Source organism: Cherax quadricarinatus, unplaced genomic scaffold (assembly GCF_038502225.1).
Source record: "Cherax quadricarinatus isolate ZL_2023a unplaced genomic scaffold, ASM3850222v1 Contig126, whole genome shotgun sequence".
Taxonomy (NCBI): domain Eukaryota; kingdom Metazoa; phylum Arthropoda; class Malacostraca; order Decapoda; family Parastacidae; genus Cherax; species Cherax quadricarinatus.
Window position 1 is genome coordinate 114,236 of NW_027195152.1, and position 26,955 is coordinate 141,190.

At 43.8% G+C, this 26,955-nt stretch overlaps 1 protein-coding gene across 2 annotated transcripts in view; it reads left to right on the forward strand.

Moving 5' to 3' along the window:
• LOC128700450 (uncharacterized) overlaps positions 1 to 26,955 on the forward strand; it is a 116,007-nt gene that overhangs the window by 51,667 nt on the left and 37,385 nt on the right. For both annotated transcript variants that reach the window (XM_070080065.1, XM_070080064.1), the window contains exon 3: positions 15,199 to 15,343. In XM_070080065.1, the coding sequence (XP_069936166.1) occupies positions 15,199 to 15,343 (145 nt within the window). The remainder of the gene's footprint in view (positions 1 to 15,198; positions 15,344 to 26,955) is intronic.

The following is a 26,955-nucleotide window of genomic DNA, read 5'->3' on the forward strand; positions in this document are numbered from 1 at the left end:
TTTGAAGGTTCTCATTATCCATCCTGTCATTTTTGTAGCAGATGCGAGTGATACAATGTTATGGTCCTTGAAGGTGAGATCCTCCGACATGATCACTCCCAGGTCTTTGACGTTAGTTTTTCGCTCTATTGTGTGGTTGGAATTTGTTTCATACTCTGATGAAGTTCTAATTTCCTCATGTTTACCATATCGAAGTAATTGAAATTTCTCATCGTTGAATTTCATATTGTTTTCTGCAGCCCATTGAAAGATTTGGTTTATGTCCGCCTGGAGCCTTGCAATGTCTGCAATGGAAGACACTGTCATGCAGATTCGGGTGTCATCTGCAAAGGAAGACAAGGCACTGTGGTTTATATCCCTGTATATATCTAATATGAGGATGAGGAACAAAATGGGAGTGAGTACTGTGCCTTGCGGAACAGAGCTTTTCACCGTAGCTGCCTCGGACTTTACTCTGTTGACTACTACTCTTTGTGTTCTGTTTGTGAGGAAATTATTGATCCATCTACCAACTTTTTCTGTTATTCCTTAATCACGCATTTTGTGTGCTATTACACCATGGTCACACTTGTCGGAAGCTTTTGCAAAGTCCGTGTATACTACATCTGTATTTTGTTTATCCTCTACAGCATCCAGGACCTTGTCATAGTGGTCTAGTAGCTGGCACAGGCAGGAGCGACCTGCTCTAAACCCTTGTTGCCCTGGGTTTTGTAATTGATGAGTATCTAGGTGGTTGGCTATCTTGCTTCTTGGAACCCTCTCAAAGATTTTTATGTCATATTAGTGCTATTGGTCTGAAGTTCTTTTCAGTTTGCTTTACTGCCACTTTTGTTGAGTGGGGCCATGTCTGTTGTTATTAGTGAGTGTGGGATGACCCCTGTGTCCATACTCTCTGTAAAATGCTGAATGCACGTGACAGGGGCTTCTTGCAGTTCCATGAGTCTGGGTCTGGGGTACAGTGCATGGCCATGTCATTTATTGCTTTTTCAAAGTGTTATAGTGTTAGGATAATTTCCGAGATTTTTGAGATCACCAAATTTTGGGTTTCGTTCATAAAGAATTCATTTGGATTATCCACCATTACTCTGGGTAGCAGCTCGCTGAACAATGAGTCGTATTGGGACTTCAGTATCTCACTCATTTCATGGCTGTCATCTGTGTATGTCCCATCTCGCCTAAGCAGGGGCCCAGTACTGGATGTTGTTTATCGCTTAGATTTAGCTTAAAAGAAGAAGTATTTTTTTTTTTAATTTCCTTTATGGCTTTTAGTTCTTCCTGCGATTCTTGTCTCCTGTAAGATTCCTTCAGCTAAAATTCGATATTTGCAATTTCACTGACCAGTGCCTCCCTTCGTATTTCAGATATATTGGCCCCCCTCAGCAACTCTATGTCTCTTCGTCTTTGTCTGTATAGGTAGTGTCTCTCTCTTTCTAGTTTACATCTTCTCTTACATTTTCCTAGTGGAATGTGCCTTGAGGAGATCTCAAGAATCAGAGAGTTTATTTTTTCTAGGCAAAGGTTCGGATCCATGTTGTTTAGGATATCTTCCCAGCTTGTTTCATTTAGGACATAGTTGACTTGTTCCCATTATTTGTTTTTGTTATTGAAGTTGAGTTTTGTGAAGATACTCTCATGACTGATCACATTTTGCTGGTCTGGAGCCCTGTGCATACATGTCTGTACCTATATTATGTTGTGATCTGAGTGTATTGTCATTGATATGGTTATATTATGTATCAGACCGTCATTGTTAGTGAAGGTGAGGTCCAGCATATTTTCTAATATTTGTTGCTTTAAGGTGATTCTGGTGCAGAGATTTAATAGTTTGTGTGTGTGTCAGTTTTCATCTGAGCTGCCTCCTCGAGTGATCTCTGCTAAAATATTATTTGCTACACTCCTCCATTTTAGGTGTCTCAAGTTGAAATCTCCCAGTAGCAAGATGTCTGAAGCAGTAGTTGGGAGATTTTCCGGACAGTGGTCAATTTTCAAAAGCTGCTCCAGGAATTTCTGGGAAGTTGCATCCGCAGGCTTGTATACAACCAAAGCTTCAACTACATCATTTGAGGTGTTTAGTAGGTCTGAGCAAATGAGAGACTCTGTGACGTACAAGTTAACCACCCCTCTCCCACCTTGTTGCCTGTTTAGTCTATCGCATCTGAAGAGGTTATAGCCTGGGATCAGTAATTCGTTGTCACCATTATCTGCTCAGACGCTGTGCTGAGCGGTCGTCAGTTGTCTCTCCTCAGTCCCGACACCTGGTGGAGGAGCTTTGAGATGACAACAACAATGGCGACTGGTTTTCGAAGGAGAGTCAATACTGTGTGTATTGACCTCATAAAGGGCACAATCCCCAGTGCATCGATTAATGTGTTGGTGCCGATGATCATCCGCGATGTACATGGCATCCAGCGTGAATCCCTGTGTGGCGTTGCCTTAAATGGACTATCCCGGATTTTCGTCAAGTTTTGTGATACCAAGACCTACGAGCAGATTGTCAACCAGTATCAGGATGTTAGCAAGCAAGTCACCCCAGCAGTCACAGTTAAGTTGCGAAACGTGCCTTTTGAGGCTAACGAAGTTGACATACGTGATGCCTTCAAATACTATGGGACGATCCACCAGGTTACTATGGGTCGGTGGTCTGATGACCACTTTGCTGGTTTACAAGAAATGTCTTTCATGTTGAAAATGTCCCTGCGCCAACCAATACCTTCGTACATAAACCTAGAGGAGTTCCGTACCCAGGTGTATGTTACATATCCTGGACAGAGGCGAACTTGTCGCCTTTGCGGCGCATTGGATCACATTGCCAGCTTAACGCATTGTGCAGATGAAGATGAAGTAGTCGAGGACTTACCGTGCCTGAAATCGTGGAGTGATGAGGTGGATCGGGCCATGCTCGTGGAGTCATCCTGTGTGACTCTACCTGGTACGGTCAACCATGATGTGGTAAAACATGGTGGACGTGAGAGCCCTCAAGCAAGAGAGGATGCTGACATGGAAGCTAACATTGTATCGACATTGAGCGACCTTTTAGCTTCGCAGGAGTATGATTCTGTGCTGTGTGTGCCTGCGTTGGAGTGTTCAGATGAGGAGAGAACACAGTTAAAGGATGTCGATCAGTTAATTAACGTGAGGTAGAAGGTCCGAGAGTTCATACTGTTGTGGTAGAAGTTCACAAGGAGAACATTACAGGTCCTGATAAAGCTGAGGATGCTGTTCCTAGGAAGCGTGCGGCTACCTCGCCCGACTCCGATGATGTCTTGACCCCTGGACAACGTTCTGGGAAGAAGACATGGTCGGAAGTCACGGGTGGGGTGTCGCGTGGTTCCAGGACAGCGAGTAATATAACAGAGAATGTACAAGGTAAAGGTGGCGCCTTAGGCGTTAGTCAACGTAAAGGGAAAAAGGGTGTGGTGGTCCCTCGAGGAAAGCCACCGTTAGCAAAGTTAGGTGTATAACCATAAGTATTAATGGTATGAAAAATAACAGAAAGCAAGTGCAGGTTCATGAGTGGTTGCATCGCTTTGCAGTAGACCTATGTTTCGTGCAAGAACATAACCATAAAGTTGGAAGTTCGTTTGCGATAGATGGTTATGATGTTTATATGGCTCACTCGAGTCGTTTGAAAGGTGGTGTGGCTGTGTTAATAAAAGCGACCAGCCCGATCGTGATGAAACATTGGGAGGAAGGGGGGGGGGGGGTCGCGTGGTACGCGTCATAGGTGAGTGGGGTACTCAACGGGTTGGTTTTGTAGGAGTATATGGGCCAGCTGAACATGACGTTAATATTAAAAATACTTATGTTAACGATGTTCTTGTGTACTATTTGAGATCTCTGCCTGATATAACAGTGGTTGGTGGCAACTGGAACTGTGTGGTGCGCCGTAAAGACGTAGAACCGAGGGGAGCGGGTTATTGTTCGATTATTTTGGGTGATTTGTTGTCTGGTCTGGGGTTGGTGGATGTAAGTGGAAGCAGTGACTTAGGGATTGAGCACACTTTCGTGCGTAAGGACTATGCTGCGTGCTTAGACAGGGTTTATGTGTCTCGGCGCGTAGTTGTAACCAAAGTGCGTGTGCTAGATGTGTATTTCTCCGTCCATCGCGGTGTTCTCGTAGAGCTCGACTGGAGAGGTCTCCCGACTCGTTTTAAAGGATATTGGAAGTTAAATACTCGTTTACTTCAAAGTTCGGAAGATAAGACACTCTTCACGCACTTATGGACGTCTATGGGAGTAGACTTCTTGGAAGGTAGTGATTTAGTGCGACAATGGGACGAGGTTATGAAGCCTCGAATTAAGGATTTTTATGTACATCGGGGTAAGGAGGCCTCTCGATTGGAGTATGGATTTTTGAGGTACCTGGAGGGTTCTTTACAGCACTGTTATGCGCAAGGAGAGGTATCTGGAATTTACCCTGTGGACGAGATTGACAATCCAGGTGCTGAAAAATACGGTTTTTGATGGGGCGCGTATTTCGAGTGGAGTCGAGGAGGCTGTGTGGGGTGATAAGCCATCCGCTTGTGTCTTACGTTGTCAGACACAAAGGAGGAAGGAGACCGAAATCGTGAGTTTAGTGGTGCAGGATGGCGTTGAAGGGTATAGTGAGGGTCAGATTGTAACAACAACTGAAGGAATAAGTTATTATTTTAATAAATGGTTTAATCTCAAAATGCTAAATAAAGAAGTAAGCGTGGATGCAATACGGGAACTGGGGCAGAATGTACGATGTGAGTTGAATGATAATGATCACTTTCTCATGGGTGGGCCTATAACTGAAGCTGAGATGTGAGAGGCTTTGCAGGGAATGTGCAAGGGTAAGGCGCCAGGTATTGATGGCATTCCATGTGAATTTTATATTCAACATTGGGAGGTCATACGGACTTTTCTGGTACGTATACTCAATGCGATGAAGGAGGGGGGTCGTTTAGGTTTGTCGCAGAGTACGGCGGTTTTGGTGTTAGTTAAAAAATGTGACATACCCGTATCACTTAAGGATTACCGACCAATATCACTAATGTGTAGTGATTATAAATTATATGCAAAAATTTTAATGAATAGGATTAAGAAAGTGTTTGACAAGGTAATACATAAGGGTCAGTTTGGCGTGCCAGGTAGGACGATGTATGATGGTCATGGGAATATCAGGGAGTTTGTTGAGGAATGCGGAACGAGGGGCGGGGGTGGTGTTTTGGCTTTAGACTGGCAAGCTGCTTTTGATAGTGTAGAAAGGGATGTGCTGTGGAAGTTTATGAGATGGCAGGGTTTTGGTAATGAGATCATCATGTGGGCTCGTTCTTTGTATAATGGTGCTGGGTTTCAAGTACAAATTAATGGGAAGTTAGGAGACTTTGTCAAATTGAATAGAGGCATTCGACGGGGATGCCCTATGTCTCAAATGCTCTTTGCTTGCATGCAGGACCCTTTTTATTGGACAGTTTGTGGGCGGGGAGTAGATTCGTCATGGGGTTCGGGTAGTGAACGACCTGCCATAGTAGGTTATGTAGATGATACAACTGTCCTAGTACGTACGAGGGAGCAGTTGAGTTTTGTGGGAAGACTTGTAATGTATTTGGTAAGGCAACAGGAATGCGGGTTAACAAAGAAAAATCAAAGATTATGAAGTTGGGAGATTGGGCGAGAGGTGGACGGTGGTTGACTGTGTTAACATATGTGGTATACAGTATATGAGAGAGGTTGATAAGACGAGGGCATGTAATTCGGGGAGGGTGGTAAATAGTGTTTTGAGGAATATAAATAGTCTCAGGCCACGACATTTAACCCTACACCAGCGAGCGATAGTAATTAATGTTCTTCTTTATAGTAAAGTTTGGCACGTTGCTGCGCTGCATCCACTAATAAAGGGGGATCTCAAACATCTTTTAAATAGAGTTTATAGATTTTTGTGGGGATCAGGGTGCGACTAGCTCACAACAGCGGTGGTAGAGACACCAATGCGTCAAGGAGGGTTAGGTCTTGTTCCTTTAAGAGTCCGAGTCTTTGCTTGCTATGTGAAACGTCGTTTTCTCCGACTGGGTGACAGGCATGGTGGTTTAACAGAAATGTATCGTGACTTGCGCAGGTGGTGGGGACGGGCAGATGTAATCAGGTGCGATATGATGCTACGTGTGTTACTGTGCATGCGAGACGTGCGGAGCGTTAAATTGAGTACTTTGGAAAGAGTGGGTATGGTGAAAGTTGAGGTGAGAGTTCAGGGAATGTTCCCCATGTACGCGTGGTGTGATATATGGAAGAGGGTTCATCAGTTACGTCTCCTTCCTCGAGTACGCGAAGTGGTTTTTAAATTTTTGCACGGGATTCTGCCGTCCGAGGTGGTGTTGTCTAATCGGCGTATAGAGGAGGACAGGAGTTGTTCAACGTGCGGGGAGGACGAATCAGCGTTTCATGTTGTGTATTTCTGTGAAGATTTAGGTATAGTAAGTGCGTGGTTCAGCAGGGTTTTACGAATGGTTTGGGGGGGGGAGGTTTGTCGGTACTTAGGGCGTTGAGTTTTGATGTGGGTGGGGTTGACATCTGTGTACAACGTGCAGTGTCGTATGTCGTAGCCGATTATATTTGTGTGTCATGGGCTATGAGGTATGTTGAAGGTAATAGCAGAATCCGGGTTTTAGCGGGAACAATTCTTAGAACTAAGTGTCGAAATCAGTTGGTATATGAGGGGAGATGGGAGAAAGATTTCCCGTCTGCATATAGAGCGTTAGAGTTAAAGAGTCGTCAGTGGTCAGTCAGTCGTCAGTGGTCAGTTTGAGTCGTCAGTGGTCAGTCGTCAGTCGTCAGTGGTCAGTCGTCTGTCGTCAGTGGTCAGTCGTCACGTGAGGTCACAGACCCTGAGCTGCTTTGGGGATTAGTGTGGTCGGTTACAAAGCATGGCTTGCTTCTGCAGTGTTTTAAAAATTGAGGTTGGAGAGTTGAAGGAGGTGGTCTTGCTTCTCCAGGAGGAGATTAGGAGGCTGAAGGTCCACCTCAATGGGTCTGGGAGAGAGTGTGAGGTGGCTGGAGTTGTGGGGAATGAGGCTTCTAGCAGTGAGGTGCAGTCTGTCTCTCGCTGTGAGGAGGCTGTAGTTGGGGAGGTAGCAACGGCTACCAGCAGTGAGGTGCAGTCCAGCACCTGCTACAAGTGGCGAGTGGTTCACAGTAATGGAAGGCGCATCAGAGTAAGGAAAGTTAAGAGTGAAGATCTGAAGGTAGGAAATCGCTTCTCTGTTCTTCAGGATGAATGTACTTCAGTGGCCAGTGAAGGTAAGGGTACTACTGCCCCTGCTAATGGAGGTAAGCGCATTCTTGTGGTTGGTGACTCTCAGGTAAGATATACTGACCGTGCTTTTTGTAATAGGAATAAGAAGATGAGAGATAGAGTGTGCTTCCCTGGAGCTGGTGTTGGGGACATTGTCAACAGGCTGGATAATATCATGTCAGGTAATGGGAACAAGCCCATTATCTGTCTCAGTGCTGGTGGAAATGATATTGGGAAGGGTAGGAGAGAAGAGCTGCTAGATAAGTACAGGTCAGCTATAGATTTCATTAAGTCTAAGGGAGGGATCCCAATCATATGTAGCATCTTGCCTAGAAGGGGAGTAGGAAATGAATGGTTGTCTAGGGCAATTGGTGTAAATTGCTGGCTAGACAGATACTGCAAGGAACTTGCAATCCCATTCATTGACAACTGGAACAACTTTTATGGCAAACATGATATGTATGCAAGGGATGGGGTACATCTCTCTGGGGCTGGGGTGGTAGCACTTGCAGACTCGATTGAGAAGGCCATTGGTGAAATGCCTATGATTTTAAACTGATGGAAGATAGAGGTATGGGTGTGTGTGGGAAACAAGCAGGTTGCAACACTTGGGTTGGAAACAGTAAATGTATAAAAGGCATTCAGCATGAAGTTATAAATAAAGACAATAGATCAGGTCAGCAAACAAAGGGGGGCAGCAGAGGGCAGCAAGGGACTAGCTCCCTTAAGGTTTACTATACTAATAGCAGGAGTGTAAGAAATAAGATAGATGAGCTAAGATTAATTGCAAGTGCAGGAAACATAGATATTATTGCTATAACAGAGACCTGGCTCAATCTGAAAGATAGAGAGATGCCCTCTGAATGTCACATACAAGGCTATAAATTATTCCACACTGACAGGGTCAACAGGAAAGGTGGTGGAGTAGCGATGTCAGAGACAATTTAAATTGTTGTGTTAGACAAGATATTAAATTAGAAGCGTCAGCCACTGAATCTGTTTGGTTACAGCTTCTCGAGGGCCGAGAAAAACTAATTTTGGGTGTGATTTACAGGGCCCCAAATCTTGATAGGGAGTGCAGTAAACTTCTATGGGACGAAATTCGTAAGGCATCTACATACGAAAATGTTGTGCTAATGGGAGATTTCAACTATAGACAGATTGACTGGAGCAATTTGACAGGAAATTTAGAGTCAGGTGACTTTCTTGATACGATCCAGGATTGTTTTTTAAAACAGTTTGTGACAGAGCCAACTAGGGGAAATAACCTCCTTGACTTGGTTCTTGCCAGTAGGGAAACACTAATTAATAATCTTGAGGTTAATGATGAGCTTGGGGAAAGTGATCACAAATCACTCAGTTTTAATATATCATGGAATTCCCCTAATAATGGCAATCAAGTCTCCGTCCCTGACTTTCGCTTGGCTGATTTCATAGGACTGAAAAATTACTTAGGTGGGCTGAACTGGAATGACCTGACTAAGGGTCAGGTAGGTGGTGATGGTTGCCGATATGATGCTTTCCAGGGCATAGTTCTAGCTGTTCAGTCAAATTATGTTCCAAATAGGGAAATCAGATCAAACAAAAATTATCCTAAATGGATGAACAATAGATTAAAATATCTGATTGGTCAAAAGAGAGGCATATATAGGCAAATCAACAGAGGAGAGGGGCAATTGAGAAATCGATATATTCAGTTAAAGAGAGAAATAAAAAAGGGAATTAGAAAAGCAAAAAGAGATTATGAGGTTAAAGTTGCAAGAGAATCGAAGACTAACCCAAAAGGATTCTTTCAGGTATACAGAAGTAAGATCAGGGACAAGATAGGCCCACTCAAAAGTTCCTCGGGTCAGCTCACTGACAGTGATAAGGAAATGTGTAGAATTTTTAACACGTACTTCCTCTCAGTTTTTACACAGGAGGATACCAGCGATATTCCAGTAATGATAAATTATGTAGAACAGGACGATAATAAACTGTGCACTATTAGGGTCACAAGTGACATGGTCCTTAGGCAAATAGATAAATTAAAACCTAACAAATCCCCAGGCTCTGATGAACTGTATGCAAGGGTTCTAAAGGAATGTAAAGAGGAGCTTAGCACACCTTTGGCTAATCTTTTCAACATATCACTACAAACTGGCATGGTGCCAGATAAGTGGAAAATGGCAAATGTGATACCTATTTTCAAAACAGGTGACAGGTCCTTAGCTTCGAACTATAGACCAATAAGCCTAACCTCCATAGTGGGAAAATTTATGGAATCAATAATTGCCGAGGCAGTTCGTAGCCACCTTGAAAAGCATAAATTAATCAACGAATCTCAGCATGGTTTTACAAAGGGGCGTTCCTGCCTTACGAATTTATTAACTTTTTTCACTAAGGTATTTGAGGAGGTAGATCATGGTAATGAATATGATATTGTGTATATGGACTTCAGTAAGGGTTTTGACAGGGTCCCACATCAGAGACTATTGAGGAAAATTAAAGCACATGGAATAGGAGGAGAAATTTTTTCCTGGATAGAGGCATGGTTGACAAATAGGCAGCAGAGAGTTTGCATAAATGGGGAGAAATCAGAGTGGGGAAGCGTCACGAGCGGTGTACCACAGGGGTCAGTGTTGGGCCCCTGCTGTTCACAGTCTACATAAACGACATAGATGAGGGCATAAAGAGTGACATCGGCAAGTTTGCCGATGACACCAAAATAGGCCGTCGAATTCATTCTGACGAGGACATTCGAGCACTCCAGGAAGATTTGAATAGACTGATGCAGTGGTCGGAGAAGTGGTAGATGCAGTTTAATATAGACAAATGCAAAGTTCTAAATGTTGGACAGGACAATAACCATGCCACATATAAACTAAATAATGTAGATCTTAATATTACGGATTGCGAAAAAGATTTAGGAGTTCTGGTTAGCAGTAATCTGAAACCAAGACAACAGTGCATAAGTGTTCGCAATAAAGCTAATAGAATCCTTGGCTTCATATCAAGAAGCATAAATAATAGGAGTCCTCAGGTTGTTCTTCAACTCTATACATCCTTGGTTAGACCTCATTTAGATTATGCTGCACAGTTTTGGTCACCGTATTACAGAATGGATATAAATTCTCTGGAAAATGTACAAAGGAGGATGACAAAGTTGATCCCATGTATCAGAAACCTTCCCTATGAGGATAGACTGAGGGCCCTGAAACTGCACTCTCTAGAAAGACGTAGAATTAGGGGGGATATGATTGAGGTGTATAAATGGAAGACAGGAATAAATAAAGGGGATGTAAATAGTGTGCTGAAAATATCTAGCCTAGACAGGACTCGCAGCAATGGTTTTAAGTTGGAAAAATTCAGATTCAGGAAGGATATGGGAAAGTACTGGTTTGGTAATAGAGTTGTGGATGAGTGGAACAAACTCCCAAGTACCGTTATAGAGGCCAGAACGTTGTGTAGCTTTAAAAATAGGTTGGATAAATACATGAGTAGATGTGGGTGGGTGTGAGTTAGACCTGATAGCTTGTGCTACCAGGTCGGTTGCCGTGTTCCTCCCTTAAGTCAATGTGACCTGACCTGACTAGGTTGGGTGCATTGGCTTAAGCCGGTAGGAGACTTGGACCTGCCTCGCATGGGCCAGTAGGCCTTCTGCAGTGTTCCTTCGTTCTTATGTTCTTATGGTCTTATGTTCTTATTTGAGATAATTTGTGTTCGTTCAGTGGTAATCTAACGGGCTGGTCAGCTGCGTTTAACTGTGTGTAAATGTCTTGTGTTTGTGAATGTTGTATGTATGTCTCCAATGTTGTATGTATGTCTCCAATGTTGTATGTATGTCTCCAATGTTGTATGTATGTCTCCAATGTTGTATGTATGTCTCCAATGTTGTATGTATGTCTCCAATGTTGTATGTATGTCTCCAATGTTGTATGTATGTCTCCAATGTTGTATGTATGTCTCCAATGTTGTATGTATGTCTCCAATGTTGTATGTATGTCTCCAATGTTGTATGTATGTCTCCAATGTGATGATGTCATTAATAAAAATGTAAAAATTTGTATGTGCAGAACGTTAAGAGTTTTGACTTTTTTATTCTTGTATACCAATCATTGGTATTTGTATAGATGTGTTTTCCTATTACATGTAATATATGATATTGCATGTAATTGATTACATTATTTGTTGAGATGTAATGTAACACATCGTATTTGTTATATTTGGATGTTTTCGTCGTCGATTCATTAATTCCTATGTCTATGTTGGTGTGTATGAGTGTGCTTGTGTGTGTGTTATTGTGTGTGTTGGTTTTTTAACACAATGATTTATTATACAGTCTATATACTTACCCATGTGTGTTGCCATTTGTATATACAACATAGACATGTTCTTTAATAATGTATAATTGTCAATACTTTGTTTGTGTGTAAGGTGTATTACCATTATATTGTGCGGTATCGTTGGTCGTGTGAGATTATTGTAAAATTAACCGCTTTCTTTTGTGTGTTTTTAATATACATTTATCATTGTGTATCTCACTGTTTAAAATAAAATATAAAAAAAAATTCGTTGTCAAAATGATCCTTTATATGGGTCTCTGTAAATGCTGCAAACATTGCATTTGACTCCGTGAGCAGTCCCTTGATGTAAGGAATTTTGATGCTTATTGATGGCTTTAGACCCTGCATGTTTGCAAAGAGAAATGTCGTTATATTTGATGGAATTTAGGGGAGTTTTATTTGCTGGCTCTAATATCTGTTGTTCTGGAGTGGAGGCCAATGACTGCCTCTGCTCCAGTAGTGTTATCAGTTTGAATAAGATTTCTGTCATTTCTTGCCAGTCTTGCCAGTGTAGTATTTCTGTGTCTTTCTTATTATCAAAAATGGAAAGTACTGTAGTTGTACCAACATATTTAAATGAATGTGAGGCATGAGTTTTGAATGGTCTAATGAAAAGAAGGTTAGAGGCAACGAAGTTGTCATGGAGGAAATGGTATGTTGATACCGACAAGATGTGGAAAAAGACACTTATATACGCCACTATATATACGCGTTTTCTTAGTTTTCTCTATATTAGTGAGATTAAGACACATGTGCAACATCTGGGTATCTTTATTGTAGACGTATCGCCATCCAGTGGCTTTATCAATACAAATTCTAGGACATAACTTGAAGACAGTAGAACTATGTACAGAAGATGAGGTAATCAGTCCCTCAGCCTAGGAGTAGGTGCGACGAGCACCATAGTCGTGGAGATTCTGAAGCAGAAGAAAGGATCCTGGCGCTTATATAGTAACGTCAGGTGTAGCAGACAAGGGCATATTCACTGGTAGGCGGGATTCCCCAGTGGAAGTAGGTCCTTCCCAAAAAGATGGGTTAATGTAGTAGTAGTTGTCGTAGTCGTGAAGGTTATGTGCTTGTCCTCAGAATTAAGATTCCATGATGTTGCAGTGTCTGACAAGTTGTGTACGAATGGTATACAATACCATATTAGTGCTATATTAGTGCTGAAGAAGCCACTCGTGGCGATAGGTTTCCTTTAATAAATGTCCTGAACTGTACATAAGTGTCTTTTTCCACACAAAATTGTCATATTTAAAGCAATATGTGGTGTGAATATCGTACAGAGAATTCAGAGCGTAGAAATTCAAAGACTATGTGTGGTGAGTATAATTTAGATGACAGAAGAGTTGCTGAGGTAGTTTGGTGCATGTAGATAGGTTGGGAAGGAAGTGATTGGCGAAGAGGATGTATTAATCTGGGGTGGAAGGTAGGAGATACAAGGTTGTTGGCGAAGAGGATGTATTAATCTGGGATGGAAGGTAGGAGATACAAGGTTGTTGGCGAAGAGGATGTATTAATCTGGGGTGGAAGGTAGGAGATACAAGGTTGTTTCCGGGAAAGATTGGAGGAAAGGGGTACAAGACATTTATTGTTTCACGTGTTAGAGCATCCATCAGGCTTGTGTGCGCCTGAGTGCCTGCAGACAAGTCATTTTTAAGGCACGTGCTGCTGGAGTGTCAGCAGGGTAACTTATAAGAACATAAGAGCATAAGAAAGAAGGAACACTGCAGCCGGCCTACTGGCCCATGAGGGGCAGGTACATGTCAACCCCGGCTTAGACCAATGGCCTACCCAGTCAGGTCACCTCCACTTAAGGAAGGAGCACGACATCTGATCCAGTAGCACCAGCTAGTCAGGTCCAACTCACACCCACCCACACCCACTCATGTATTTATCTAACCTATTTTTAAAACTACACAACGTCTTAGCTTCTATAACGGTACTCGGGAATTTGTTCCAGTCATCCACAACTCTATTACCAAACCACTGCTTCCCTATATCCTTCCTGAATCTGAATTTTTCCTACTTAAAACCTTTGCTGCAAGTCTTGTCTAGTCTAGATATTTGAACATGCTATTTACATCCCCTATATTCATTCCTGTTTTCCATTTATACACCTCGATCATATCCCCCCTAATTCTACGCCTTTCGAGAGAGTGCAGATTCAGGTCCCTCAGTCTGTCCTCATAGAGAAGATTTCTGATACATGGGATCAACTTTGTCATACTCCTCTGTACGTTTTCCAGTGTATATACATCCATTCTGTAATACGGTGACCAGAACTGAGCAGCATAATCTAAATGAGGCCTAACCAAGGGTATATAGAGTTGAAGAACAACCTAAGGATTTATATTATTTATGCTTCTTGATATAAAGCCAAGGATTCTGTTAGCTTTAGTGGGAATGCTTATGCACTGTTGTCTTGGTTTTAGATTACTGCTAACCAGAACTCCTAAATCCTTTTCGCAATCAGTAATATTAAGATCTACATTATTTAGTTTATATGTGGCATGGTTATTATCCAACATTTAGAACTTTGCATTTGTCTATATTAAACTGTATCTGCCACTTCTCCGACCTGGAGTGCTCTAATATCTTCATTAGAATGGTGTCATCAGCAAATTTGCTTATGTTTCTATTTATTCCCTCATCTATGTCTTTATGTAAATTGCGAACAACAACGGGCCCAACACTGACCCCTGTGGAACACCGCTCGTGACGTGTCCCCATTCTGATTTCTCCTCATTTATGCAAACTCTTTGCTGCCTATTTGTCAGCCATGTCTCTACCCAGGGAAAAATTTCTCCTCCTATTCCGTGTGCCTTAAGTTTCCTCAATAGCTTCTGATATGGAACTCTAATCAAAAGCCTTACTGAAGTCTATATACACAATATCATATTCAATACGATGCGAACTTAAATGAAAGAGTTCAGGAAAACCCGTTAACCGAACATAAGTCCTGGAAGTAGGAAAGACACTTCATTAAATCGGAAGATTATGTAGTAATGTTGCAATCTAGGGGCAGTCTGGCTGTGATGTCAGTACACTTCTGGTAACAAGGTGATTACCTAAATATATGGTGATGAGGATTTTTTGGGGGGAGGATGGGGCAACTCTGCCTCGTTGGAACACGGCTTTTTACAGAAATAATGATATTAAAAATAATAATAATAAAGAAGTAAATATATAGACAAGTGTAATCCCATTTTGGCAGCTGTCTGATAACAATAAGAAAACTTTGTACTACTCCTTAATCAAATATATTACAACAGATATACTTAGAGGAATATGCATAATATTCCAGACATTAATAATAATGACATCAAATACAATCATACATCAACTGAATGAATATATGACAAGAAAAACTACAGATGTTGGTGAGGGTGAGATGTCAGTCATGGTAGGTGGTGATAGTATGATGTCATTCTACAGTGTGTGATGTTCATGGTGTTGACATGCGAGTGATGAGAGATACTGTGAATGGTGACTACATGGTTTACTCAGGTGTGATATTCACCGTGTTGGTAAGATGAGAGAGTGTTGGTGGTAACAGTATAGTGTATTACTACACGTTTGATGTTCATGATATTGGTATGTGTGTGATTATTACAGGTGTGAGAGTACCACCAGGTGTGTCACCGGCAGTGTTACAAGCTCTGCCCAGCACCAGCAGAGTGCAACTATACCTCAGCGGCGTGAGTGACCCTGGAGTGAATAACGCATGTGACGTGGCCATGAAGCTACAACCACCTGGGGGGTGAGTAACACATGTGACGTGGTCCAGGAGCTACAACCACCAGGGGGGGTGAGTAACACATGTGACGTGGTCCAGGAGCTACAACCACCAGAAGGGTGAGTAACACATGTGACGTGGCCCTGAAGCTACAACCACCTGGGGGGTGAGTAACACATGTGACGTGGTCCAGGAGCTACAACCACCAGAAGGGTGAGTAACACATGTGACATGGTCCAGGAGCTACAACCAGCAGGAGGGCGAGTAAAACATGTGATGTGGTCAAGGAGCTACAACCACCAGGAGGGTAAGTAACACATGTGACTAGGTCCAGGAGCTACAACCACCTGGGGGGTGAGTAACACATGTGACGTGGTCCAGGAGCTACAACCACCAGAAGGGTGAGTAACACATGTGACGTGGCCCAGAAGCTACAACCACCTGGGGGGTGAGTAACACATGTGACGTGGTCCAGGAGCTACAACCACCAGAAGGGTGAGTAACACATGTGACATGGTCCAGGAGCTACAACCAGCAGGAGGGCGAGTAAAACATGTGATGTGGTCAAGGAGCTACAACCACCAGGAGGGTAAGTAACACATGTGACTAGGTCCAGGAGCTACAACCACCTGGGGGGTGAGTAACACATGTGACGTGGTCCAGGAGCTACAACCACCAGAAGGGTGAGTAACACATGTGACGTGGCCCAGAAGCTACAACCACCTGGGGGGTGAGTAACACATGTGACGTGGTCCAGGAGCTACAACCACCAGAAGGGTGAGTAACACATGTGACATGGTCCAGGAGCTACAACCAGCAGGAGGGCGAGTAAAACATGTGATGTGGTCAAGGAGCTACAACCACCAGGAGGGTAAGTAACACATGTGACTAGGTCCAGGAGCTACAACCACCTGGGGGGTGAGTAACACATGTGACGTGGTCCAGGAGCTACAACCACCAGAAGGGTGAGTAACACATGTGACGTGGCCCAGAAGCTACAACCACCTGGGGGGTGAGTAACACATGTGACGTGGTCCAGGAGCTACAACCACCAGAAGGGTGAGTAGCACATGTGACGAGGTCCAAGAGCTACAACCACCAGGGGGGGTGAGTAACACATGTGATGTGGGCCAGGAGCTACAACCACCAGGACAGCTAGTAACACATGTGACATGGTCCAGGAGCTACAACCACCAGGAGGGTAACACATGTGACATGGTCCAGGAGCTACAACCAGCAGGAGGGCGAGTAAAACATGTGATGTGGTCCAGGAGCTACAACCACCAGGAGGGTAAGTAACACATGTGACATGGTCCAGGAGCTACAACCACCAGGAGGGTAACACATGTGACGTGGTCCAAGAGCGTGAGTAACACATGTGATGTGGTCCAGGAGCTACAACCACCAGGGGGTGAGTAACACATACCTGGAGATTACCTGGAGGTTATTCCGGGATCAACGCCTCCGCGGCCCGGTCCATGACCAGGCCTCCCGATGGATCAGGGCCTGATCAACTAGGCTGTTACTGCTGGCCGCACGCAGTCCAACGTACGAGCCACAGCCCGGCTGATCCGGCATTGACTTTAGGTATCTGTCCAGCTCTCTCTTGAAGGCAGCCTGGGGTTTATTGGCAATTCCCCTAATGCTTGATGGGAGGCTGTTGAACAGTCTTGGGCAACGGACACTTATGGTGTTTTCCCTTAGTGTACCAATGGCGCCCCTACTTTTATTGGGGGCATTTTGCATCGCCTGCCTAGTCTTTTACTTTCGTAGGGAGTGATTTCTGTGTGCAGATTTGGGACCTGGAGTTTACCTGGAGAGAGTTCCGGGGGTCAACGCCCCCGCGGCCCGGTCTGTGACCAGGCCTCCTGGTGGATCAGAGCCTGATCAACCAGGCTGTTACTGCTGGCTGCACACAAACCAACGTATGAGCCACAGCCCGGCTGATCAGGAACCGACTTTAGGTGCTTGTCCAGTGCCAGCTTGAAGACTGCCAGGGGTCTGTTGGTAATCCCCCTTATGTATGCTGGGAGGCAGTTGAACAGTCTCGGGCCCCTGACACTTATTGTATGGTCTCTTAACGTGCTAGTGACACCCCTGCTTTTCATTGGGGGGATGTTGCATCGTGTGCCAAGTCTTTTACTTTCGTAGTGAATGATTTTCGTGTGCAAGTTCGGTACTAGTCCCTCTAGGATTTTCCAGGTGAATAATCATGTATCTCTCCCGCCTGCGTTCCAGGGAATACAGTTTTAGGAACCTCAAGCGCTCCCAGTAATTGAGGTGTTTTATCTCCGTTATGCTCGCCGTGAAGGTTCTCTGTACATTTTCTAGGTCAGCAATTTCACCTGCCTTGAAAGGTGATGTTAGTGTGCAGCAATATTCCAGCCTAGATAGAACAAGTGACCTGAAGAGTGTCATCATGGGCTTGGCATCCCTCGTTTTGAAGGTTCTCATTATCCATCCTGTCATTTTTCTAGCAGATGCGATCGAAACAATGTTATGATCCTTGAAGGTGAGATCCTCCGACATGATCACTCCATTCCTTCCAAGATTTTCCAAGTGTAGATTATGATATATCTCTCCCTCCTGCGTTCCAACGAGTACAAGTCAAGTGCTTCCAAGCGTTCCCAGTAGTTAAGGTGCTTGACAGTAAAGGTGCTTGGCAGTAAAGGATCTCTGTACACTCTCTAGATCTGCGATTTCACCTGCTTTGAATGGAGATGTTAATGTACAGCAGTATTCCAGCCTAGAGAGAACAAGTGATTTGAAAAGGATCATCATTGGCTTGGCATCTCTCGTTTTGAACGTTCTCATTATCCATCCTATCATTTTTGCACGTGCGATCGTGGCACTGTTGTGATCCTTGAAAGTGAGATCCTCAGACATTACTACTCCCAGGTCCCTTATATTATTTTTTCGCTCTATTGTATGGCCAGAGTCTGTAGTATACTCTGTTATAGTTATTATCTCCTCCAGTTTTCCATAACGGAGTAGTTGGAATTTGTCCTCATTGAACATCATATTGTTTACCGTTGCCCACTGGAAAACTTTGTTTATATCTTCTTGGAGGTTAATCGCGTCCTCAACAGATGACAGCCTCATGCAGATCCTAGTATCATCCGCAAAGGATGATACGGTGCTGTGATGTATGTCTCTATGTCTGAGATGAGGATAAGGACATGGTCCAGGAGCTACAACCACCAGGAGGGTTAGTAACACATGTGACGTGGTCCAGGAGCTACAACCACCAGGAGAGTAAATAACACATATGACGTGGTCCAGGAGCTACAACCACGAGAAGGGAGAGTAACACATGTGACGTGTTCCAGGAGCTACAACCACCAGGAGGGTAATACATGTGACATGGTCTGGAAGCTACAGCCACGGAAAGGTAACACATGTGACTTGGTCCAGGAGCTACAACCTCCAGGGAGGTAAGTAACACATGAAACATGGTCCAGGAACTACAACCACCAGGAGGGTGAGTGCAACATCTGAAGTGGTCCAGGAGCTACAACCACTAGGAGGGTGAGTACATCTGACATGGTCCAGGAGCTACAACCACCAGGAGGGTGAGTACAACATCTGACGCAGTCCAGGAGCTACAACCATCAGGAGGGTGAGTACAAGATCTGACGTGGTCCAGGAGCTACAACCACCAAGAGAGTAACACATATAATGTGGTCCAGGAGCTACAAGCACCAGGGAGGTAACACATGTGACATGGTCCAGAAGCTTCAACCACCAGGAGGGTAACACATGTGATGTGGGCCAGGAGCTACAATCACCAGGGAGGTGAGTAACACATGTGACATGGTCCAGAAGCTTCAACCACCAGGAGGGTAACACATGTGATGTGGTCCAGTAGCTACAACCACCAGGAGGGTGAGTAACACATGTGACATGGTCCACTTCACATTGTTTTGAGTGGCCCATTTAAAGATTTATATGATGTCCGCTTGGAGTCTTGCGGTGTCTTCGTGGAGGTCATTGTCATGACAATTCGGGTGTCATCTCTCTCTTCATCAGATATGAGGATGAGGAATGGAATGGGAGCGAGTACTGTGCCTTGTGGAACAGAGCTTTTCACCGTAGCTGCCTCAGACTTTACTCTTTGTGTTCTATTTGTCAGGAAGTTAAAGATCCATCTTCAAACTTTTCCTGTTATTCCTTTATCATGGATTTTGTGTGCTATTACACCATGGTCACACTTGTCAAAGGCTTTTGCAAAGTCTGTGAATACTACATCTGTATTTTGTTTGTCCTCTACAGCATCCAGGACCTTGTCATATTGGTCCAGTAGCTGGGTCAGGCAGGACAACTGTGTTCAACCAGTAGCTGGGTGAAAATGACAAGGGTGAGAATGTGAGTGGTGGCTGCGTCACCTACACAATTGCCAGTTCCACAATATGATTGACGATGGGGCCCCAAAATCATCAAATCCTTAGCTACCTGGTTTGCTGGTTGGGAGGTAGCCTTTTAAGTGTTCACATGCTCCGACTGAAGGGTACATACTCTTTGCCTGCAACACCCCCACCCCCAATTGGTAACCGTGCCACCATGGCACAATATCATGGGACCACATTTCCTCTCAACCATCCAACCCTTAGGTAGAGCTCAACTTTACTCATGACACAAACCCAAACTCTAAACTCAGAGCGAGACAGCAGACAGTAGGGCTAACGTAGGTCCAAGATACCTGTGGACAGAAGCAGGGGATCCCCTCGCTTAAAAAAAAAAAAAAGAAAAAAAAAAACGCAACAATAAACACTCATTATATACAAAAGGGGAAAAAAAAGAGCTAATTGGTTATGAAAGGTCCCTAACACACCCTAACCTAATACGTTTTTAATATCTTGAAAGACATTCGGCATGTATATTTTCTTTGCCGGATATATGTAGGGTTGCAGCCTCAGACTCCACCTCATGAGCCTCGTATTGTGGTTCTTCATTGCTTGGAGGGTTGTGGTCACTATAGATTGTGACCACCTGCGAAGTTTGGCCCACGTAAACATCGAAGTGCTCCAAGGCCAGTACCAGCACGAGGGTTTCTTTCTCATTTGTAAAGTAGGCCCTCTGGTGAGGCTGGTACTTGGCTGAGAAGTAGGCCACAGGCTGCGGCCCATCATCCCCGGCTTGCAAAAGTACTGCCCCAATCCCAGACTCACAAGCATCAACCTGTAATGAAAAAAATTTGGAAAAGTCTGGAGACATAAGAATGGGTTTACCTGGAGTTTACCTGGAGAGAGTTTCGGGGGTCAACGCCCCCGCGGCCCGGTCTGTGACCAGGCCTCCTGGTGGATCAGCGCCTGATCAACCAGGCTGTTGCTGCTGGCTGCACGTAAACCAACGTACGAGCCACAGCCCGGCTGATCAGGAACTGACTTTAGGTGCTTGTCCAGTGCCAGCTTGAAGACTGCCAGGGGTCTGTTGGTAATCCCCCTTATGTGTGCTGGGAGGCAGTTGAACAGTCTCGGGCCCCTGACACTTATTGTATGGTCTCTTAACGTGCTAGTGACACCCCTGCTTTTCATTGGGGGGATGGTGCATCGTCTGCCATGTCTTTTGCTCTCGTAGTGAGTGATTTTCGTGTGCAAGTTCGGTACTAGTCCCTCTAGGATTTTCCAGGTGTATATAATCATGTATCTCTCCCTCCTGCGTTCCAGGGAATACAGGTTTAGGAACCTCAAGCGCTCCCAGTAATTGAGGTGTTTTATCTCCGTTATGCGCGCCGTGAAAGTTCTCTACATTTTCTAGGTCGGCAATTTCACCTGCCTTGAAAGGTGCTGTTAGTGTGCAGCAATATTCCAGCCTAGATAGAACAAGTGACCTGAAGAGTGTCATCATGGGCTTGGCCTCCCTAGTTTTGAAGGTTCTCATTATCCATCCTGTCATTTTTCTAGCAGATGCGATTGATACAATGTTATGGTCCTTGAAGGTGAGATCCTCCGACATAATCACTCCCAGGTCTTTGACGTTGGTGTTTCGCTCTATTTTGTGGCCAGAATTTGTTTTGTACTCTGATGTAGATTTAATTTCCTCATGTTTACCATATCTGAGTAATTGAAATTTCTCATCGTTGAACTTCATATTGTTTTCTGCAGCCCACTGAAAGATTTGGTTGATGTCCGCCTGGAGCCTTGCAGTGTCTGCAATGGAAGACACTGTCATGCAGATTCGGGTGGCACCTGCAAAGGAAGACACGGTGCTGTGGCTGACATCCTTGTCTATGTCGGATATGAGGATGAGAAACAAGATGGGAGCGAGTACTGTGCCTTGTGGAACAGAGCTTTTCACCGTAGCTGCCTCGGACTTTACTCTGTTGACGACTACTCTCTGTGTTCTGTTAGTGAGGAAGTTATAGATCCATCGACCGACTTTTCCTGTTATTCCTTTAGCACGCATTTTGTGCGCTATTACGCCATGGTCACACTTGTCGAAGGCTTTTGCAAAGTCTGTATATATTACATCTGCATTCTTTTTGTCTTCTAGTGCATTTAGGACCTTGTCGTAGTGATCCAATAGTTGAGACAGACAGGAGCGACCTGTTCTAAACCCATGTTGCCCTGGGTTGTGTAACTGATGGGTTTCTAGGTGGGTGGTGATCTTGCTTCTTAGGACCCTTTCAAAGATTTTTATGATATGGGATGTTAGTGCTATTGGTCTGTAGTTCTTTGCTGTTGCTTTACTGCCCCCTTTGTGGAGTGGGGCTATGTCTGTTGTTTTTAGTAACTGAGGGACGACCCCCGTGTCCATGCTCCCTCTCCATAGGATGGAAAAGCCTCGTGATAGGGGCTTCTTGCAGTTCTTGATGAATACAGAGTTCCATGAGTCTGGCCCTGGGGCAGAGTGCATGGGCATGTCATTTATCGCCTGTTCGAAGTCATTTGGCGTCAGGATAACATCGGATAGGCTTGTGTTAATCAAATTTTGTGGCTCTCTCATAAAAAATTCATTTTGATCTTCGACTCTCAGTCTGGTTAGCGGCTTGCTAAAAACTGAGTCATATTGGGACTTGAGTAGCTCACTCATTTCCTTGCTGTCATCTGTGAAGGACCCATCTTGTATAAGTAGGGGCCCAATACTGGACGTTGTTCTCGATTTTGATTTGGCATATGAGAAGAAATACTTTGGGTTTCTTTCGATTTCATTTATGGCTTTTAGTTCTTCCCGCGATTCCTGACTCCTAAAGGATTCTTTTAGCTTAAGTTCGATGCTTGCTATTTCTCTGACCAGTGTCTCCCTACGCATTTCAGACATATTGACCTCTTTTAGCCGCTCTGTTATTCTTTTCCCTCGCCTGTAAAGGGAGCGCCTGTCTCTTTCTATTTTACATCTACTCCTTCTTTTTCTTAGAGGAATAAGCCTTGTGCATACATCGAGTGCCACCGAGTTAATCTGTTCTAGGCATAAGTTGGGGTCTGTGTTGCTTAGTATATCTTCCCAGCTTATATCGGTTAGGACTTGGTTTACTTGGTCCCACTTTATGTTTTTGTTATTGAAGTTGAATTTGGTGAATGCTCCCTCGTGACTAGTCTCATTTTGTCGGTCTGGGGCTCCACGCATACATGTCTGAACCTCAATTATGTTGTGATCTGAGTATATTGTTTTTGATATGGTGACATTTCTTATCAGATCATCATTGTTAGTGAAGATGAGGTCTAGTGTATTCTCCAGTCTAGTAGGCTCTATTATTTGCTGGTTTAAAATGAATTTTGTGCAGAGATTTAAAAGCTCGTGTGAGTGTGAGTTTTCATCATAGCTGGCTCCTGGTGTTATTACTGCAACAATATTATTTGCTATATTCCTCCATTTTAGGTGCCTTAAGTTGAAATCCCCCAGGAGCAAGATGTTGGGTGCAGGAGCTGGAAGATTTTCCAGACAGTGGTCATTTTTTAACAGCTGTTCCTGGAATTGCTGGGATGTTGCATCCGGAGGCTTGTAGACTACCACAATGACTAGGTTTTGGTTCTCGACCTTTACTGCTAAAACTTCCACTACATCATTTGAGGCATTAAGCAGTTCTGTGCAAACAAGTGACTCTGCAATGTACAGGCCAACCCCTCCCTTTTGCCTGTTCACTCTGTCACATCTGTATAGGTTGTAACCTGGGATCCATATTTCGTTGTCCAAGTGATCCTTTATGTGGGTCTCAGTGAAAGCCGCGAACATTGCCTTTGCCTCTGCAAGCAGTCCACGGATGAAAGGTATTTTGTTGTTTGTTGCTGGCTTTAGACCCTGTATATTTGCGAAGAAGAATGTTATCGGACTGGTGGTATTGTTGGTACTGGGGGGGGATTTTTTTTCCGGCATTAGTATCTGTATCTGTTCGTTTGGAGTGGAGGCCATCGACTGTGGTTCCACTCCAGGAATGACTGGATTTGGTGAACGATTTCTGCCATTTCCTGCCAGTTTTTTTTTCTTCCTGGTACTAAAAAACCTCTCCCTCTTGAGTGGCTGTGGCTACCCAGGTTTTCCCATGGCCTGGATGTTTTGTATCTTTTTGTCCCCTTTAGATGGTATGCCTGGCAATTTAAGTTATAGCACAGTCTTTCCTGTACTGAAGAGGTACACAGTTCAGGGTGAAAAAGCTTACAGGAAGGGAGTTTGCATTTTCCTGTTGTCATATGTGCATGGCATTTTCTAGGGTGGTCATAGTTGCACGTCCCATCTGTTTTTCCAGATTTCCCATGCCAGCAGATACCAAGTGCATAGTATGTGCACAGGCTTGGTTTCCGCTTGCCTTGGGTTTCTGTGACTGTATTCCCTGTTGGTGCATGTTTCCCTGTCTTACTTCTATCCTCCCTAGCACCAACAATGGAGCTTCCACCAGTTGTTTTTGGTAATTTATCCTCACTATTGCTATTGGAGTGCTCTTGTTTGCTATTTCCTGCGGTATTTCTAGTTTGCAATATATGTTTTATCTTATCTTTGACTACACTTGTTTCCCTACTATGGCTCCTGTCCCCTATAAGGTCATTTATATGTATTCCTTCCTGCGTATAATTCCCGACTACCTGGACAAAATCTCCAGCTTCACCATTACTGTCTCCCAGGACAGCATCTCCAGCTTCACCATTTCTGTCTCCCAGGACAGCACCTCCAGCTTCACCATTACTGTCTCCCAGGACAGCACCTCCAGCTTCACCATTACTGTCTCCCAGGACAGCACTATCAGCCCCACATTTACTGACTACCAGGACATCACCTCCAGCCTTACAGTTTGTGACTACATGGCCAGTATCAAGGGCAGTACCATTCAGCCCAGACTTTTTATGTTCCCATCTGTTGTAGAAAGCTTCCAGGTTTTCTATGAAAGCAGCTTTGATGTTGTCCTCTTTTAATACCCTTGTGATTTTAGTCCACAGATTTTCCTCATTTGGGCATACCCAAAAACACTTCTCTGTTTTAATACTGCTTGTAGCTAGTTCTTGGATATCTGCACAAGGGGCGTGACACCAATTTCCACAAAAATGACAATTTATCCATGTGGAAGCCCGTTTGTTTGACTGACCACAGACTACACACAGCTTCATAATAATTTGAATGGTTGATTTACTGCAATTCTACTAGCAACCTCTTGAATATTCTATTAATAACCTTAAATGAAGCTCTAGCTATTTGTATTTCTGTTTCTAACTGTTTTTGTATATTGGACAGCTTACCGTCACGTTCCCGAGTTTTAATGTTTGTGTTTATAAGGGCGCCTACAACCCCATCCGTTTACAGTCTGCTTTATTGTCCAACGAAACCGTTTGAAACCAGTCAAGGGTTCGGACCATCAAGGGTTCGGACCAGTCAAGGGTTCGGCCAGTCAAGGGTTCGGACCAGTCGATCTGATCTGATCAGTGGGTCACTTATTTAAAACATACTGGTCGGTGATTTGAGCTAACACATGAAGGATCTACTGGAAATTATCTACCCGAGTAATATGTGATTTGACTGATACAAAAGTATAACTTGCGTGTTGAAGAAATCGGTGACTGCTGGCAGCTCCTACAGTGACGAACGGTCGACCTCCACCCTTGTTTATCAATCGCTGTATCTAGCTTTTCTATTTTTTTTTGTCTCCACCACAATAAATGCTATATTATCACTATAGTTGACTGGTGGAAATTTTGGAGGAAGGACGCTTTTTCTGTAGTAATAATTGCTTCTCGTTGTGTATATTGCGACCGCTGGTAACTACAGGTTATATGAAATTCACAGTATATGTCTGGTATTTCAAGAAAAAGAAACTAATGAAAGTCACTCCACTCCACTAAGTACCATTATAATACTGGTTAGTTGCTACTACAACACTGTATTCTGCTATTCACTGGTATCACTAGATTATATGCGAGTACACTAGCAGGCCAGGAAGATTATTAAAAACAGCTGACCTGTGGTAAGTTTCTGGCGACTTCTGGCACCTGCCTCTATAGGCTTATCACTTCATTTACAAATTCACCTGTTTTCAAATGACACTTTAGCCTTTATCATCAATATACTAGGGAGCCACTGTAGTATACACTATACACTATATATACACAATGTTATCAGGGAGACTTTCTTTCCTCTGACACGAAAAGTTCAATTATTATTATTTTTTTTCCACACGGGACACAGGCCTATGATTCCCCTCTGGCAGTAAACTCTGCTAGGTAGTGCACACTAATTCTCCTTTTTTGACTTAGTATATAATGTTTTCCGCCCAAGATTGGTTCCAGGCGCTAGAGGGATGTATCGTATAGGATTGATGACACAAATTAAAGTTCTAGCACGTAAGAGCGACCGTGAAAACACCAGAAAACCGGGAGCACAACAAGACACGCTGACACGCAGTACACAGTAATATTTTTGCTTTTGTAAAAGCATTTTGACATTCTGGGGACCAATTAAAGGAACCTTGTGACTGATAAGTGAGGTAAGAGGGGCAACCATATCTGAGAAATTTTTAGAGAATTTTCTGTAAAATCCTATCATGCTTAGGAAACATTGAAGGGATTTCCTGTCACTAGGAACTGAATAATTTTTAATGGCAAGAACGTTAGAAAATTTATGGGCAACTTTGCCACTACTTACTTCATGGCCCAAAAAAATAACAGCCTGGCCAAAGGAAGACTTAGATAAATTAACAGTTAAGTGGGAACTCTGGAAAGTCTCAAAGAGGGCCTTAAGTCTAAACATGTGTTGGTTCCAAGTATCTGACACAAAAATGTCATCTAGATAAGCTGCAGTGCTTTTAAGTCCTTTAATAGCCTGATGGATAATTTTCTGGGATGAAGAGAGGGAGTTTTTCATTCCGAAGGAGGTAACTGTATATTGATAATGGCCTCCTGGAATTAGGAAGGCAGAGATTTCCTTCGCCTTATCCGTCCAAGGTACTTGATAGTAACCTTTAAGGAGATCTAACTTGGACACAAAAGTAGCCTTACCAACAAAGTCGATTACGTCATCCAGACGTGAAAGAGGGTAAGCACTGTAATTGTGACCTCGTTCACCTTACGGTAGTCTGTACACATACGAAAACGTCCATCAGATTTTTTAACAAGGATGCACGGTTAAGCCCATGGACTAAATGACTCCTCCACTAACCCATGCTCTAACAGAAATTCTACCTCCTGCTGAAGTAGCCTCTGTTTTTCAAGATTAGC